Source organism: Gymnodraco acuticeps, unplaced genomic scaffold (assembly GCF_902827175.1).
Source record: "Gymnodraco acuticeps unplaced genomic scaffold, fGymAcu1.1, whole genome shotgun sequence".
Classification (NCBI taxonomy): Eukaryota; Metazoa; Chordata; class Actinopteri; order Perciformes; family Bathydraconidae; genus Gymnodraco; species Gymnodraco acuticeps.
The window spans coordinates 501,087-518,139 of record NW_022989750.1 but is presented as its reverse complement, the minus strand read 5'-3'; the positions used below and the strand labels follow the sequence as shown (position 1 = coordinate 518,139).

At 44.6% G+C, this 17,053-nt stretch overlaps 1 protein-coding gene across 3 annotated transcripts; it reads right to left on the bottom strand.

The window, feature by feature from the left end:
• Positions 1-9,090: 9,090 nt before the first annotated feature.
• LOC117537973 (interferon-induced protein 44-like) lies at positions 9,091-16,767 on the bottom strand. Of its 3 annotated transcripts, XM_034203476.1 has the most exons (9): positions 16,242-16,767; positions 14,260-14,308; positions 13,807-13,961; positions 13,560-13,611; positions 13,165-13,360; positions 11,221-11,373; positions 10,537-10,708; positions 10,045-10,145; positions 9,091-9,423 (listed from the first exon to the last, which is right to left on the bottom strand). In XM_034203476.1, the coding sequence occupies exons 1-9, from the start codon at positions 16,651-16,653 to the stop codon at positions 9,223-9,225; spliced, it is 1,491 nt and encodes a 496-aa protein (XP_034059367.1). In that variant the 5' UTR covers positions 16,654-16,767; the 3' UTR covers positions 9,091-9,222. The 3 variants fall into 3 exon arrangements, with proteins under 3 accessions (XP_034059367.1, XP_034059439.1, XP_034059515.1); XM_034203548.1 differs by lacking the exon at positions 14,260-14,308 and having other exon boundaries at positions 13,807-13,956; positions 16,242-16,765; XM_034203624.1 differs by lacking the exons at positions 13,807-13,961; positions 14,260-14,308 and having other exon boundaries at positions 16,242-16,765.
• Between the last annotated feature and the right edge of the window lie 286 nt (positions 16,768-17,053).

Below are 17,053 nucleotides of genomic sequence, written 5' to 3'. Positions count from 1 at the left end.
TGGTTTCTAAACTTAATTGTTTTCTTTCTGGGCTCCTCTCTGCTGTCATTTCAGGGCTTTTTGACGCGGCGTTCGTCTCAGCAGCCTCAGATTGTGATTCAGCTCCAGTTCAGGAAGGAAGGATTCAGATCACATCAATAATGTCTTCACTTGGTAAGACCCCCATCATCTCCATGTGTTTACCACCACCACTCGAATACTCAAAACAAATGTATGCACGCTAAATGGGAGGATCTAAAGAATTCGATAATCAAAACATTATATCTAAATCATATATTGTTGTCACGGTCTGTCTGTGTTGTATTTTGTCTGTCTCTGGTTTCCTGTTTTATTTTGAAAAGTGTTCACCCCGTCTTATCTGTTGATTCCTGTCTCTGTGATTGCCCTCCTGTGTCTGTTTGTCCTGACTGTGTTCACTGGGAAGAGTTTTGTTGTTGTATTAGCCTTGAAATAAAGGTATTTTCTGTTTAATTCTGCATTTGGGTCCTGCCTACTTCACTCTCCCTGACAGAAGGAACTAACCAAAGATGGGCCCAGCAGATCCATTTGAGGTGGATTTACTTAATTGTACCTTTTCATTGGCTTGCTGCTATGGTAGGTGGAGGGGAGCGTCCAGTGTTCAGCAGAAAGAGGCTGCTCTGGCAGAGGCGCACCAGGTGGCAACAGAGGAGCAATTTTTAGTGAAGTTCTTACCTGACTGGATTTTGGACTTCCTCTCGACATGTGATTCCCGTCCTGCTAGCCCCAGGCATGCTAGCCCCCTGCCTCCCAATTCCCTACCTGACACCATACGTCTCGGTTTGTTCTCTCTGGAGTCAGCCCCTGCTTCTTCTCCATTTCCTGCTCCTGTCCAGGATCCATTCTCGGGTACTCGTCTGGCTTTTGGAGGTCCACGGAGCCTCGTTCCCTCTCGAGTTCCCTCTCGAGTCTCCTCTCGAGTCTCCTCTCGAGTCTCCTCTCGAGTTCTCTTTCAAGTCACCTTTCGAGTTCCCTCTCGAGTCCCCTCTCGAGTCACCTCTCGAGTCTCCTCTCGAGTCCCCACTCGAGTTCCTTCTCAGGTCCCCTCTCGAGTCATCTCTCAAGCCACCTCTCGAGTCCCCTCTCAAGTTCCCTCTCGAGTCTCCTTTCAGGTCACCTCTCGAGTCTCCTTTCAGGTCACCTCTCGAGTCCCCTTTCAAGCCACCTCTCGAGTTCCCTCTCAAGCCCTCTCTCGAGTCCCTTCTCGAGTCCCCTCTCGAGTAGTGCTGTAGCGACGCGTCGACTTCAAAATATCGTCGACGACATATTTCCGCGTCGACGCGTCGCCACCATAGACTGTATGACGCCACACACACGTGGGTCACCCAAAGCAACAAGCAGTTCGCAATCGCACTTCTAACACAATGGAGACTGAAACGGCTACCAACTCCTCCTCACAGGATTGCGCACGAAGCCCTCAAACGAAAACATCTCGCCCTAGGTCTTCAAAAGCATGGGAATATTTTAAAGTTAGTCCAAAACGCAAAGATATTTATATATTTATATCTCACTGAGACTGCTGCTTGACCGAAAACAGCAGCTAGCTGTGGTGGCAACCATTAGCAGCTAGCATTTGCTCTCCGATTTTTACATTAAAATGGAATTATGGATTATAAATTCAATAATTTTTTTATACATAGACGTTAAAAACCTATGGATTAACTGATTCAGCCGCGTTTTTTCTCATTTTAATGCCATTGAACACGTATTTTGATCAGATTGACAGCTACGGCGGTGAGACGATCTCCCTAGAAGCTCTGTGAAGGTACGTGTTGTGATGACTGTATTTGCTTCCCCTGTCGCGAGTCCGGATCACTCAGTGATGATGCTATGTACCTACATAATCTGTGGAGTCTCAGCTTTAATCGGATATCTTGTATGTGCAGCTACGATAAGGGTACTTTTATCTTGAGATCTGTGCCAATGTCCGTTAGCATTTTTCGCTCAGGGGTCATTTAGATGCTTCTTATGAGACTTGTGTTTTGTTTTGGTAAACATGGTTTGTATCGTCAGTTAGCTGAGATTATTTCCGTTAATCTGGTATAACACATTAATAGGTTCTTAAATATTAAGATCCCCTGAGACACAGTATCGTGAAAAAAAATTGTTTTACATTACGTTTTTTATGAATTGAACAACAGAAAAATAATCGTTCGATTAGTCGACTAATCGATCAAATAATCGCCCGATTAATCGTTTTCAAAATAATCGTTTCCCCCCAGCACTACTTTCGAGTCCCCTCTCGAGTCCCCTCTCGAGTCTCCTCTCGAGTCTCCTCTCGAGTCCCTTCTCGAGTCCCTTCTCGAGTCCCCTCTCGAGTTCCCTCTCGAGTCTCCTCTCGAGTCCCTTCTCGAGTCCCCTCTCGAGTTCCCTCTCGAGTCCCATCTCGAGTCCCTTCTCTAGTCCCTGCTCAAGTCCCTACTCAAGTCCCTATAAAGCCCTGTGCCGTTGGGGTCCCGCCGACTACTGTTCTGCCGGGGGTCCTGCCAACTCTATGTCCTGTCCAGGGTTTCCGTTAGCCGGTAATTACCGGTTTTTAGCTGGTAAAATTGAATAAAAACCGGTAAATTCAAAACCTGCCGGTCAAAATGTCCGATTCTCCGATCGATTGGCCGCCGATCATTATCGGCCGATATTCACTCTTAATAGTTTGATCTGTGCTCTCTATAAAGGCCGATCAGCAGAGCTGGATCTGATCGATATGGACATAAACGCGAGTGAAGTGTAACCGGACGAGAGAGAGAGATCAGATCAGCTGCTCCATAATCACCTGAAGCCCCGCCCATTGTTTAGCGCGCTGCATGAGAAACTGACGGGCTGTCAGGAGAGAGAGGCAGGGAGAGGGGAAAAGAGAGGATCCGTTTCTCCCGTGTTATTATTCAAAGTTAATGTAAACTTTTGAATAATGTACTTCATCTACTACAAGTAGTTTCTTTGAATGTAATAATTATGTTGTTTGTTGTTTGTGGAATCATTTATTGAAAAATGAATCTGAATTTTTCGATCTGTTACGATTATAAACTGAAGCAATATAAAAATGAGCCCCATTAACTGAGTTTTAAACATCAGTCCTAGTCCGGTAATTACCTGCTAACGTAAACTCTGCTACACAATTCTTATTATTATTATTGAGACATGACCGGTAAGTTTCAAATTTGTCCAGTAAAATAAATTCTGTTCTGCCGGGGGTCCTGCCAACCCAATGTCCTGGTCCGTTGGGGGTTCCGCTGGGGGTCCTGCCAACTCTGTGTCCTGTTCCGTTGGGGGTCCCGCCGGCTACTGTTCTGCTGGGGGTCCTGCCAACCCCATGCCCTGTTTCGTTGGGGGTCCCGCCGACTACTGTTCTGCCGGGAGTCCTGCCAACCCTATGTCCTGTGCCGTTGGGGGTCAAGGGCCGACACTTGTTTCGTCGGGGGTCCTGCCAACCCTATGTCCTGTGCCGTTGGGGGTCAAGGGCCGACACCTGTTTCGTCGGGGGTCCTGCCAACTCCATGTCCTGTCCCGTTGGGGGTCCCGCCGACTACTGTTCTGCCGGGGGTCCTGCCAACCCCATGTCCTGTTTCGTTGGGGGTCCCGCCGACTACTGTTCTGCCGGGGGTCCTGCCAACCCTATGTCCTGTGTTGTTGGGGGTTCCACTGAGGGTCCTGCCAATTCCACGTCCAGTGTCGTTGGGGGTTCCGCTGAGGGTCCTGCCAACTCCATGTCCTGTCCTGTTGGGGGTTCCGCCGACACCTGCGCCGCCAGGTTTCCTGCCAACACCATATCCTGTCCTGTTGGAGGTCCCGCCGACACGTGCTCCGCCGGGTTTCCTGCCAACACCATATCCTGTCCTGTTGGGGGTTCCGCCGACACCTGCTCCGCTGGATTTCCTGCCAACACCAGATCCTGTCCTATTGGGGGTCCCGCTGACACGTGCTACGCCGAGGGCCTGTCAACACCAGCCCTTGCTCCGTCGGGGGTCCCACTGACACCAGCCCATGTTCCGTCCAGAGTCCCGTCTACGCCTGTCCCGCCAGGGGTCCCACCAGCTCCTGCTCTCGATCCCAGTGCTCCGGCGATCCAGCTGACACTGGAGGGGTCCCATTGCGGCGTACGTCGTCCTCCAGAGCTGTCCCGTCCTGAGTTCCCCAGCGGCTTTCGCCCTCGAGCCCGGCCCCCTGAGTTCCCCAGCCGCGGCCTTCGCCCTCGAGCCCGGCCCCCTGACTCTTCCATAGGGTTGGGAACCGAAACTCGGTTCCAGAGGAGAACCGATAAGAAAATGCCGGGTACCCGTACAAAATACACCTTTTCGGTTCTGCTTAACGGTTCCTAAACGCGGTAGACCCTGTATTCCAGCGGGTCCGTCTCTACCGCGGCGACCCGGTGGAATACAGGGCGGACCTGGAGAATCACAGAACGGCCGGTCGTCAGCAGGCCGTTGACGGCCGGCTCGGTACGCTGATGGCCGGCACCGCCCTTAATTTTTTTAAACGGCATCATGTAAGTTGCGCTGACAGGCGACAGAGGTCCACAGTTGCCCCGCAGCGAGGCTCCCCCCGCCCTCCCGTAGACAGTTCACGAGCTCAGTCACTTCATAACACCAAAGATGGGTCGCGGTAAACGCTCTGAAGTGAGGCTCCACTACACTAAAAAATAAAAAGACAATTGGGCACAGTGTTAATAGCTTGCCACAGGCATAGCTCAGTTAAAATAAAGCACAGCTATTGTGCAATACAAATGTATTGCATGTATATTTTTTATTTGTAACAATTTCAGTTAAAGCTGAAAAGAATAAAGATATTTTTGTTATCTAAACGTTTGACCTCTTTCTTTTACAATTTTGGAATCGAAACGGGGAATCGATAAGAACCGGAATTGATAAGCAGAACTGGAATCGGAATCGGAATCGATAAATTTCAAACGATACCCATCCCTACTCTTCCACCTGCTACCTTCGCCCTCATGCCCGGCCCCCTGAGTTCGCCCGCTGTGGCCTTCGCCCCTTTTTGCACCGGCTAAAATCTTACCTAGGGCAGCAAATTGGTCAGGGCCGGCCCTGAATAGATATATATCAGTGACATAATGAGTCATACAGGTCACTCATTCAGTCATGGATAAGTAATGTTGTTGATTTTTGGTTTGGTTCTCGCCTCCTGACCGTCATCCCTTTCTCTTCAGCGAACGGAAGTGATACTGAGCAAAGATGTGTGAGAGAAAGAGAATCGAAGAATTTAAAATGGAACCACTCCTTGAGCACCGAAACTGCCCGACATGCCCTGGCCTGATTGCAGGGGCTGACCCGCACCGCCAGTGCGTCCAGCCTGGGGCCGAACCACGCCGAGGAGGGCCTAGGCAAGTCGCCGGCCTGTAATGCTTGCCGCACGATCCCGCAGCTAAACCGCCGACATCGTGGCGAGCATTTCCGGAGGAAGCTTGGCCCGCAGGTGGAGGATCCGGACCTCGAGGTGGTCGACATGGACGATCTCGATGAGGTGCCATTTGAGTTCACCCTCCCGAGGGACCGGGTGGACGCCTCGTTATCTGACACCTTCGGTTCCGGCGGCCAGGAGGGTCCAACACACAGGCGGCGGAGCGTGTAGGCTTACCGCTCCCCCCACCGCTGCCACCGAGGCCTGTGTCTCTCCCCCGTTGCCAGATATCTGACAGTGTGTGGAGGTGACGTGGCGGCGACCACTGAGGACAAAGGCCCCAGTAGATGCCATGGCGGGCATCATCAGGGTGCAGGGCCGCTCGGACACGGCGTGTCCCGGTGTGCCCCCCCTCGATGAAAGCCTGGTGGCCCATCTGCTTCCGCAGACAGCTGGCTGGGCGGAGGGGAAGAAACCTCTGCCCCCTGCTGCCGCGGGACCGAGACACCCTGGAGTAGTTAGATAGAATGTTCAGGCTCGGTGCACAGATGGCGGCTGCGGCCAATAATATCGGCGTGTTGGCGAGGTGTGAGGTGGTTCTCCAGCCTGCGTTTGGATCCCAAGAGGCACAAACGACGTCAGGTGATCATCCCCCCCTCAGTGGAGGGCAACCTCCGGTTCTGTGGGTCCCCGGATCACCTCCGGAGGGGTTCTCCACTGGGACGGGTGACCGGCACCGTGGTACTCAGATATGACCCATATGAAGGTTGGCCAGCCCTGGGCAATTCCCCAGTTCTGGGGGGCGATGTCTCAAGAGGCAGGTGCAATCGGGACGTTACCCACTCTGGGCCGTCCTCTCCAGGCTTGGCTCCTGAGAGGGATAGACTGAGACAGGGTGGATTGTCTGACAGAGTTATTCAGTCTATCCAGGCAGCTAGAGCGGGATCCACCACAGCCTGTTACAGGCCAAAGTGGCTGGGATTCCAGTGATGGTGTGAGGAGCGGAGAATAGAGCCCCTATCTTGTGAGTTGGGCTCTATTTTGTCCTTCTTACAGTTACTGGTGGACAGAGGGCTTGCTCATTCTACGGTGAAGGTGTATACAGCAGCCATCTCGTCCTGCCATGAGGGATTTGAGGGCAGGTCAGCCTTTTCTCAGCCACTGATGTTGCGGTTTTTACAGGGGGTCAGAACCATTTGAGCCTCTGGAGCTCTCCTCCCTGAAAGCACTGTCGTGGAAGACAGCATTGCTACTTGCCTTAACGTCAGCCAAAAGAGTGTCCGAGTTAACCGCTCTGTCGGTGCACCCGAGTTGCTTGTTGATTTGGGATGACCGGAGCGGGGCGACACTCAGACCGAACCCCTCCTTTGTGCCCAAGAGCCTAAGGAGTGCGTTCAGGTCGAGGGCTATTCAGTTAGGGGGTTTTAGTCTTCCACCCCATAGTGGGGCCAGGGAAGCTAAATTGCACCTCCTCTGCCCGGTGCGCGCTAGCATGTTATGTGGAGCGCACAGCTGCCCTTAGACGCACTGAACAGCTGTTTGTGTGCTTCGTGGGCGGGGTGACTGGGAAAGCTCTGTCCAAGAAACGCCTGGCAGGTTGGCTCTGCTAAGGCATTGCACACGCCTACGGACAGGCGGGGAGAGCCTGCCCCGTGGGGGTCCGTGCACCCTCTGCATCAACAGCCTTATTCAACGGTGTGAGTGTGGAGGATATATGCACGGCGGCGTTTTGGTCAACGCCAGGCCCCTTCATAAAGTGTTATCTCTTGGATATGTCTGGCTCTTTCTCCACGTCTGTGCTTGCTGGAGCAACACAGGACTGGTGAGGAGAGGGGCTGTGGGTCAGTGGGCATCTGCTCTGTCAGCCGCAGCCCGGACTTCTCCACGGTTACAACGAGGGAGAGCTGAGTGAGTCGCAGCGGCTGCTAAAGCCGGTCAGGGACAGCGAGGTGGAACGGTGTGTTGGACGACAGTGCGTGTATTCATCGGGCCTGTGAGAGATATAACGAGGGGTTACGGTAACCGTTGTTGTATAAGCACAGGCGGAGCCCTCTACTCGGGGCACTGTCTGTCCTATACCGCTCGCTGAAGAAAGGTGTAGGATGACGGTCAGGAGGCGAGGCCTTTTATACGGTGAGATGCGCGCACATTCATGCAGGCCGGGGCGGGCTACGTCTATAGAAGTCTCAGTAGGTGAATGCTTGCATGATAAGGTAGTACCCATAGAGTCCAGTAGAGGGCTCCGCCTGTGTGTGTAACAAGGGTTATCATACTAACACCTTGATTCATCCCACAGGCCATAAGACTGTTAAACACCTGAACTTTGAAACAACATTCATAACATTAATCTGGCTATTATTTATCTAATATATCATATTCCAATAACTTGTATATAGACTCTTATTGCACTATTTCACTTTTTTTTTTACAATTTTTATTTTTGCATTTACTATTTTTTTTTTTTATTGTGTTGCACTGTTGGAGGAGCCTGTGACCTAAGATTTTCATCATAACTACACTGTAGCGGCTATATGTTCGTATGACCAATAAAAGCCTTGAACCTTGAATGCAACTGTGGCACTTGTTGGGAAAACTAGTTTCTCATGGAATAATAAAAAGGCAATCTGTAAATATTTTTGAGACCTCTGCCCCGTCATATTTGTTAGGTGATGGATTGTTTTTAAACAAACTCAGAGATTTGTTTTTATCCAACTAGTCATAATTGCAGGAAATCAATCAAGACATTAATGTAAATTCTACCTTCTGAAAAGAGCTTACACAAATACGTTTATACTGTATAGTGTAAGGAAAAAGCTAACTTTGGCTCAGAGTAGCACGCAAAGGCCATTGTAGTTTTATCTCGCAAGAAAATATAATATTTGCAGTTTGCATTGAATGTGGTTGAAATTCATTTAAATACGTTTTAAGCATTGAAGATCCAATCATCATTAAAGCGTAATGCAAGAAAAGCAATATGGGGAAGGTGAATATAAATCAGCAGAGGTAGACATTATTAAATAGTTCTGACAAAGCCATTCACAGTTATAAATTAAGTCACAGCACATTATCAGTCGAAATCGATGTAAAGGCAGCTAAAGAAGTAGAACTACACTCCTGTCTGCCACACCTCGGTTTACATTGGCTTATACTGCAAAAGTAATCAGATTCATTTTCTCTCTTTGTTTGGTTCCAAATCAAAGAGATCTAGACAAATATGCATGGGGTGGCAAGAGGGCCTAGTTAAATCCAAGTGGTTACTGCTGGGCAGTGTAGTTTTACACAGTCTTATTTGATTTTCTCAGGACGTAACAGTTTTTTGGGGGCAGACCCCCACAAAGAAAAAAAAGATATACACACATACAAGGTCATCCTCTTAACAGTTGTTTATGATCATCTGTGAGCAGAGCATTAAGTTGGCATGCCTGTATGGTCAGTGTATGTTTTGGTCATTGGATTTTTTCCCAGAAATTTCTCAATTCTCAAAATCAAAATGATTGAACCTCACAGTTAGGTGCTAAACCATGCTAATGATGCCATTCTGAACACGGTCAGGCAACCACTGTAAATGTCCTTTCTACCTACAGAAAGAAAAAGTATGGGACAACTGTTGTCCGTGGCAAGCTCACTTACACCCACTCTGTGCTACTCAAAAACAATGCTGTTCCTGGACCATTTACCTTTTATTAAAGAACAGATCACACTTACAAATAAAAACATCACACATTCCTGATTATATTCAGTTTTATTTAAAGAAAAACATAATGAGAATGCTATATGTTACATGATTTATTAGATGTAGCATTTACATTTTGTAGCTTTGAAATGCTGCTCCGAAATTTTTTAAATGCTTCTACGCTAAACCCCCAAATCGTTCTTTGGCCCTGTGTGTTGTGGTGCATTGTCCTGGAAATACAGGTCAGTATACTGCAGGATGTGGTCCACAGCTCTAAGCAGAAGCACATCGTTGTTCACGTTCAGGTCCAGCTCTGATGAGTAGTTCTTCACCGGGACAACGTAGGAGGTGGACATACCCAACAGATCCCCAGCTTTATTCATCTACAAACACAAACACAAACACAAACACATGACTATACAAAAATACAATGGCTAAAATAAAGAAAAGTTATCATCTCAAGCCCTGTGGTGTGTAAGGCGTGAGTGTTTGTTCTTAACTCTCACAAAAGTTATTTTTATATCATTATTATAAAGCCAGACGGAAATAATCAAAACGGGGCAAGTAGTCCTCAATTGGACAGTTGAAAAATAGCAAAATAATAAAAAAGTCCAAACAAGAACGTTAAAATAGTTTCAGGCAGTAATTTGGCTTTTTTTATGTGTCTTACTTTAAATGTATGTATGTACCCAAACTACATTGTACATGTATATGTTTGAATGGCAGATCAATAAGGATCTTTCCCTTTGTCCAAAAATCTAATGTGACTAGTGAGTCATGTGACTTTGCTTTAGCTTGTAATTTAATGATGTGCACCTAAAAAAGATACATATTTATAAAGAAGCACCGCAAAGTCAAATGTTCCATTATGCTACAGATCACAGGAAACTAAACTGGTCACACACTCATTTTGGTAAAACTTCCCCACTTGTAGTCTGCATGGTGATCACACCTTCCTCTATGATGGATATACTTTGTCTATTTCATATTTTTTTTAAACCTACCATGTCCTGAATGATGCGGCTCTTGTAAACCTGGGTGACATCTTTGGCCGTTTCTGGACAAATTAGGTCTATCTGGGTCAGCAGGGCCACCTGGTGAATGTCTAGCAGACAATACAATGCTGTCAATAAGATGTCACTACAAAAAAGGCTTTAATTTGTTACATTGCAGAGAAAGAAATCACTGACAGCTCACATTTCAACAGTGTTTAGTAAATCCTGTAAAGAGGGTTTCAAGCCCAAAGTTATTATGAACATCAGTGCCCAGCAATTGTAACCACAACAAAATCCCCCAAAATATATACATAAGAGGTCAGTGAAACTTCAAAGCAGTGCGTTAAAACAACATCCAGATTCGACAGGAACTGACAGAGGGACAGAAGTACAGCTCTACAACATTCATATTAAAAGTCAAAGCCCATTTTGTCTTTAAAGGTAGTTCATCTGTGTTTGAAAATGTCTTTGTATTGGACCGATAATGTGTCCCTGACTTACCCAGGTCACTGATGTGCTTTCGGAGCAGCCTGAAGGTGGTGCTGAGGTCTTTGGGGTAGGTCAGGATTTTAGAGGCATCTACCACAAAGGCAACACAATGGATCTTGTCTTTGAGACCTGGCTTCTTTATATAGCCCACAGTCTCACACCCCACTGGTTGATCTGGGCTAAACTAGGAGAGAGAAAGAGGATGTTACATTTAAAAAAAAAAAAACTCATGCTGAGATAGTTTTTGCAAAGACAAAAGCAAATACAGATTGAACCACGGTCTGTGTTGGGCTACTTCATGTTCAGTGCCAGGATTTGTTATTTACGTGGCTGTTAATAATTACGGTAACCATGGGTTTTAGGTTGGAGTCGGTTACTTCTCTATGAACCCAACTGTTAACCTCATGGTGGCGCAGGTCGGATGATCAACAAATGAAATGAGTTTTAGGTTGACTTTTAAAATCTGTCCAGGGACTACAGATGAAAAATAGCCTCTTGGCTAACTCTGGCACATTTACAGAAATGTTCATTAATGTGCACTGTCCCCGTTAAATAAAAAATAAAAGTGAGTAAGGAAGTATCCTCTGGGAAATTATGAATGTCTGTACAAATAGTGAGATATTTTCATCTTGACCAAACAGTCATTTGTAACGCTGCAAGCTACGAACTAGAACATGTCATTTTTATCCTGCTTACTTTTTGTCCCTCTGGTGCATGACCTTTAATGACAGACAGGACGTCATGGAGGGTCAGTCCAGTCATCTCTCCGCCCCCCAAGCCCACGATATCACACAGCACCAGTCCAGTAGGATCCTCTCCTTTCTGACCATGGATGTTGAAGGACTGCAGCTGAGACAGAGAGAAACTAAAGTTAATTTGATGGTTGTAAAAGATGAGAACATCCAAGCTGTGAATGGAGGTTTGCATCAACAGTGACTTCTGATGAACACATTTGAGACATCAGGGCTCGACAGTAACGATATCCCGGTTGCCACTGGACCACCATTCAGAACAAATGTCAACCACTTCTTGGCCTTTGGTTGCCATCAGTGGCTATCAGTTTTTAACATAAAGAAATAAGGACAGCAAACAGCTAAATGTGCACCCCAAAATAGATAAATGTTAATCATTTGTTGTATTAAGAGTGATATTTAATTATTGCTGTGACCAGTTGGAACCTGATACTTAAGTTTCACGTGCATTGGTGTGATTACGGAGCCAGAAAGCGATGCAAGTTTACTTGCGTGCGTGGTGCGCTGTGTGTTTGTTTTACAAAAAAGGGCGAAGCAAATTAAGTTGTTTGACTGTGGGGTAAAAAGTTCTGCCACCCGTCAACATCTCAAACGAATGTTCAAAGTGATTCAACTGATAAAGTGCAAGATGAACCCGAACGAAAGCAAAGAGGAAATGTGTAAAGTTTTGGGAGGCGAAATATATATATGTATATTCTGCTCTGTTCTGTTCCATTCACTTCTGGTAAAAGTTCCTTCAAAATAAGGATCTTATTATTACGAAAATAAAAGTACAAAACAAAACTTTACCATAGGAAAATATTGGCATACAAATATAATCAATTCTATAAAAAGGTAATATCTTTTAAATATAGTTAGACATATTAAAAGGTAATTTAAAGCATTAATAATTAATATCTAATTCTTAACTGAATGGTTTTCATTTATTTAACATTAGAAATGTATTAGTCTGGCCAATCCAAGACTTCGATGCTGAAGGGCCAATGGATCTATGGTGGGGGTCAGCACAAAGACCAAGAAACTAGTGACTTGCTCAATTCATTTGTGAGGGATCTGTGAAGAACATGACAACAGCTGCACTACTGGTATTTTGTATACCAGCAATTGAAGGTGGACAAGTTTACTACCAGTTTAGTTTCAAATAATTGTGTTAATTACTTAATGTAAAGCATTTGGAAAAAATGTTGTGTCCCATGTTCATTATTAAGTTGATGTATAACTGTATAGTATCTTAATTATTTAAAATATAAGGTGACTAAAAATGGCAACCGTATTTTCAGTTTTGGCAACCAAAAGATGATGCCTGGTTGCCAGCCTGGAAACCACTTTTAAAAGTTAGCGTTGAGCCCTGGACATTTATGCTCACCTTTCATAAATGTATTTGTGTGAGTGTGTGCGCATATTGTCTGTCCTAATCTATATTTAAATCTAATACGTAATAATTGGACTTGTCATGGCCAACTTTATGACATCCAGGCAAACTCTTACAGACAAATTCCATGAAATTGAAAGCTTCAGGAAAGCTAGTAATTGGACTTTGAGTAAAGATGACTGTCTAACGTTGAATTCCTTTTGCTTATTCATGATGTTTTACAAACAAACTTGAAACCGGTATTGAATATAAATGTGTTGATGAATTGGAGATAACATTCGTCTTTTATTTAACAATGGGAAATGACTGACAATACTTTGACTACAGATGGTCTCTTTGAACGGTGTTCGGCTGTTTTTCATTTTTCGTGGATAGTGTATAGATACCGCTTGAATTTACTAGCTATTCAGTGCCTTTCCAAAAGGCCAGATGAGGCTCTCTTTTCAATACTTCCTTAATTTGAGAAACGCAACAATGAATTTCAGCTCTTTTGTTCCCACTCAGCTCCACTTGTACCTTCTTGGTGAAGCTGGTGGAAGAGGTGCCCACCATGGCCCGGTTGGTGACTCTTCCATTAAACACAGACTGGACTGAACTGATGAAGCTGGACTTTCCAGAACCGACCGGACCCAGGAGGAGAACTCGAGCCTGAGTCCCCTCGTGACAGCTCGGCCTGTAGGAGCTGATGGTCTTCATCAGACTCGCCTTTTGCCTAGATTCGAAAATATTGAAGACATACTTGCTGTTCAGAATCATTTGAAAAGATAAGTGTCTGTGAACATGAGTTAAAGGAATAAAGGTAATATGTTGATAGGGTTTCAATTCTTCTCGCTCTAAATGACCAGATCTATCATGACTGCATGTAATTGAAATAGTTGCAAACATGATTTGATTTTGAATGTTTTACTCACTCTTCTGTCCACTCCATTTCTCTCCATTGAGATTCCAACTTAGGTTGAGGTGCTGAGGAGAGTTTAAAAGTTGATAAGTCTCCATCCGGTTCAAGTTAGGGTTACAGAATACTCACTAATGACACTTCTGCTCACAATATGTAAGGTGCTTGCATGGAGCGTCTTGAAGCATGCATTAAACTTTTGGGAAAACTGGAACACAGTTTTATATCATTCTTTCTTCGTGTGAAACTGTTTAGCAGCTTACCAGGAAACGTATATGTAGGTGTGTTCTTTTCTTTCTCCGTTGAACTGACGTTTGAACAAAGGGTGAAAGGACTTATGATGTCCTCTGCAATTGCAAAAGCTGCAGGAGTTGGATCTTTAACAGCTTGGGCCAAACCAAATGAGAAGCCAACTGGTCTGATGAGGAAAAAATCACATGCATCAGTTTAAAAGAAAAGATTAAACAAAGAACCACTGGAAAACATATATGTGACCTAAAAAGTGACCTGCTCTATCGAAATCAGTCGGAAGTCGCAACGGCTCATTTCAAAATAAACGTGGATTTGTGTAAAAAAAACAACTAGTTTTTTGGAGTTCGGGTGTTTTGTTTGATTTTAATTAAACAAAGTCTTGGCATTCAGAATATGACACTTTTATTGCCAAAATCACACGATAAATACATTTTTGAAACTTGTAAAGGGAAGAAGACAGGCACCTCTCAATCACACTCGGCTCTTCTGCAGCGCCGCTTCCCCTCCCTCCCGCTGAAAATATGAAGTAAAGGCGTATAGTAATCATAGATAACACGACAGGGTCTGGGACAGTTTGTTTTCAAATAAACAAAGTCTTGGTTTTCAGAATATTAAACTTGTTTTGGCAAATGCAAATGATAAATACAACTTTGAAGCTTGTAAAGGCATAATTACAAGCGGAGAACGGAGTAACTTAACAACAGCCGGTGTTTCCCCTGGAAACAAACACAATACACAAACGACCTTCCCCCAGACCAGTAATGCAAACGAAAACATGTTCCCTCCGTACTACTTTGGTCATTTATTAGCCACTAATTATCAATCAGATCGATGGATTTGAGAGAAGAGGAAACTTTGATGGCCTTTTTCTCAAAATGATGACTGACAGTCATTATATAATGTGCCATTTTGCTTAATATTTGGAGTACAACAACAATCCTGATATCATTAGAAAGCTAGGAATCTCCTCTTTCCAACAGTGTGTATGCAACTCATGTGTCTTAGGGTTAATGTGACTGATTTCGATCACATATATAAGCAAGTCAAATATATGTGACCTAAAATGTGATTTAAAAAAAAGGAGCATTGTTTGAATGGACAAAGCATTGAAGTAAGTTTACTAAAACATTTGTAGTCACGTTGAGTTTAGGGATGACATTTTCAACTGCACTACTGAAAGAAAGTTTTTTTAACTCAATAAAAGTAAAACATTGCAAAAGGGAAAATGTGTCGGAAAGATTTGACACCTGACATTAATCCTAAAACAAGACAGGACGCTGACTTTTACATAGAATCCGACTTCCTTTCTCAAAGTGCAGGCCCCAATATGTGCCTTATAACATGTGGTGTTGCAAGTTCCTGTATGATAATTGTTGTATCTACAGGTAACTTGTATGCACGTTATTTGAAAACCAATGCTTTGCTATCACATACTCCATACCACCATTTTTAAAGAAATCTGGCGGGTCATCAACATCAACTTTGTAAACAGTCCTGTTAGCTCAATTATTAATATACTTCAAACTATTTAGTTAATTTAATGTGGGGGGAAATCTGTTAAGCCATATAAATGGATGAGTGAAAGAAAGCATGAGAGAAGGTTACGTTAACCGACCTCCTTTCCTCTCTGATTTTCCCTCTTCTCTCTCCTCCCTATGAATATCTCAAGATTTGATAAGACTGATTTTTCTGTACTGGATTAAGTAAAACATGTTTTTGATAATTACGCCAATCTTAATCGTTGTTACAGTCTACATATGTATATCCTCCTGGGAACCGAGAAAAAAATGTTTTCCAGTCTTCTTTATTTTCCTACCTATTTAGGGCTAAAAAAGAAAAACCTCTTGCAATTTAGAATTTTTTATTTTATTTAAAAGTCACAGTATGTCCACTGTAAAGGACGTCAGGACCATTTTAGTTTTTGAAAAGACAGCCACAATTAACAGAGACTATGACTATAACGTATTATGGTTATAGAGTGATATTAATACAACAATACATTCACCTTTATTTAAAACATAAATAAGTAATTGATCTGAACATTGCTGTTTATTTGGTCACTAAAAAACTAGTTTGTTTTTTGGTGAATCTTTCCAGATCTTCAAAGGGGAAAGTACCTCACTGGACCTCCGGCTGCACGGACTGTAGGGTCATAACTTGACTAGTTTTATGGATGTGGTCTCCACGTGACCATACTCATAGAAACAAACTTGGCATTCCTGAGGCAATTCTCGTTTTTCATGGTTCCACTTAAAATAAAAACAACAATAAGTGTCTTTCCCGCTCGTCCCTATCTGTATTGTTATTAGCCAGCTCGGGGCCTGCTAACAGTGTTAGCCAGTTCAGCCTAGCACGGCTAGCTCGATCTACTGAGCAAATAAAGGTACATCTGAGACCAGTATTGTGCAGATTAAAACCTCGCCAGTGTGCATGTCGTTTATTTTACCTTCGTCGTCGTCGTACAATTCACAGGCAACTGAATCCTTCGTTTCAGCGGCCTCCCACACCAGCGTGCCCGAATTGGTAGTCGATGCTGTGCCGGAGAATGAAGGTCTGTGGCCGAGCAGAGCATCCAAGCGATCGTACCATTTGCTACTCTTTTGGTCGTTACCCCACTTGTTGTTATGGTCCTTTGTTTTTTTGTAGTCCTGCTTCAGTTTTTTCATTTTGTCCCGGCATGCGCTTGCGTCGTGGAAGATTCCCATTTCGCGTAACTTTACCGAATAACGCTCGTAAACTTTGGAGTTGTGGCCTGGCTTCAGTCGAAGCTGCTGGTTCTCGTCTTCCGAACAAATCGACAGAAGCGCCGACACCTCCTCATCACCCCACCGTTCCCATGATTTCTTTCGAGTTGCCATCTCTCCGTTGGTGCGCTGGGCTTATGCGAACAAATAAAATGGCGGCTTTATAAAACTTTTCGCAGTTTTACGGGGCGTGGTTTGCAATTTGCTCAGCCTCCATGGCACCTTCTTTCGGAAAAATTATGTATTGAAGTCAATGGGGAGAGAAAGATTATCTTTCCAGCCCGTTTGAATTGTGCCACGAATTACATATGATGTTTTTCAATTTAAAAGATAATTTTGCAAGTCAAACAAATCAAAATGTGTCGTAAAACTGTGACGTAACACTTTTTTTGGGTGTGAAACCGCGCAATGAACTACATCTCCCATCTCCCACCACACACCAAAAAAGGATCTGGGCCTAGTCCCTAGTTGAGTAGCATTTAGCTGCAGCCCCGGAGACTGCAGTTTCAGGACC

What these genes read in the sequence shown, in the direction of transcription:
- LOC117537973 (XM_034203476.1), bottom strand. Translation starts at nt 16,653, where the DNA reads ATGGCAACTCGAAAGAAATCATGGGAACGGTGGGGTGATGAGGAGGTG. An exon ending in GAGCCGAGTGTGATTGAGAG is followed by an intron (nt 13,962 to 14,259) that starts GTGCCTGTCTTC and finishes TTTCCTCATCAG; the next exon opens with ACCAGTTGGCTTCTCATTTG. An exon ending in GCCGCATCATTCAGGACATG is followed by an intron (nt 9,424 to 10,044) that starts GTAGGTTTAAAA and finishes TTGTGTTTGTAG; the next exon opens with ATGAATAAAGCTGGGGATCT.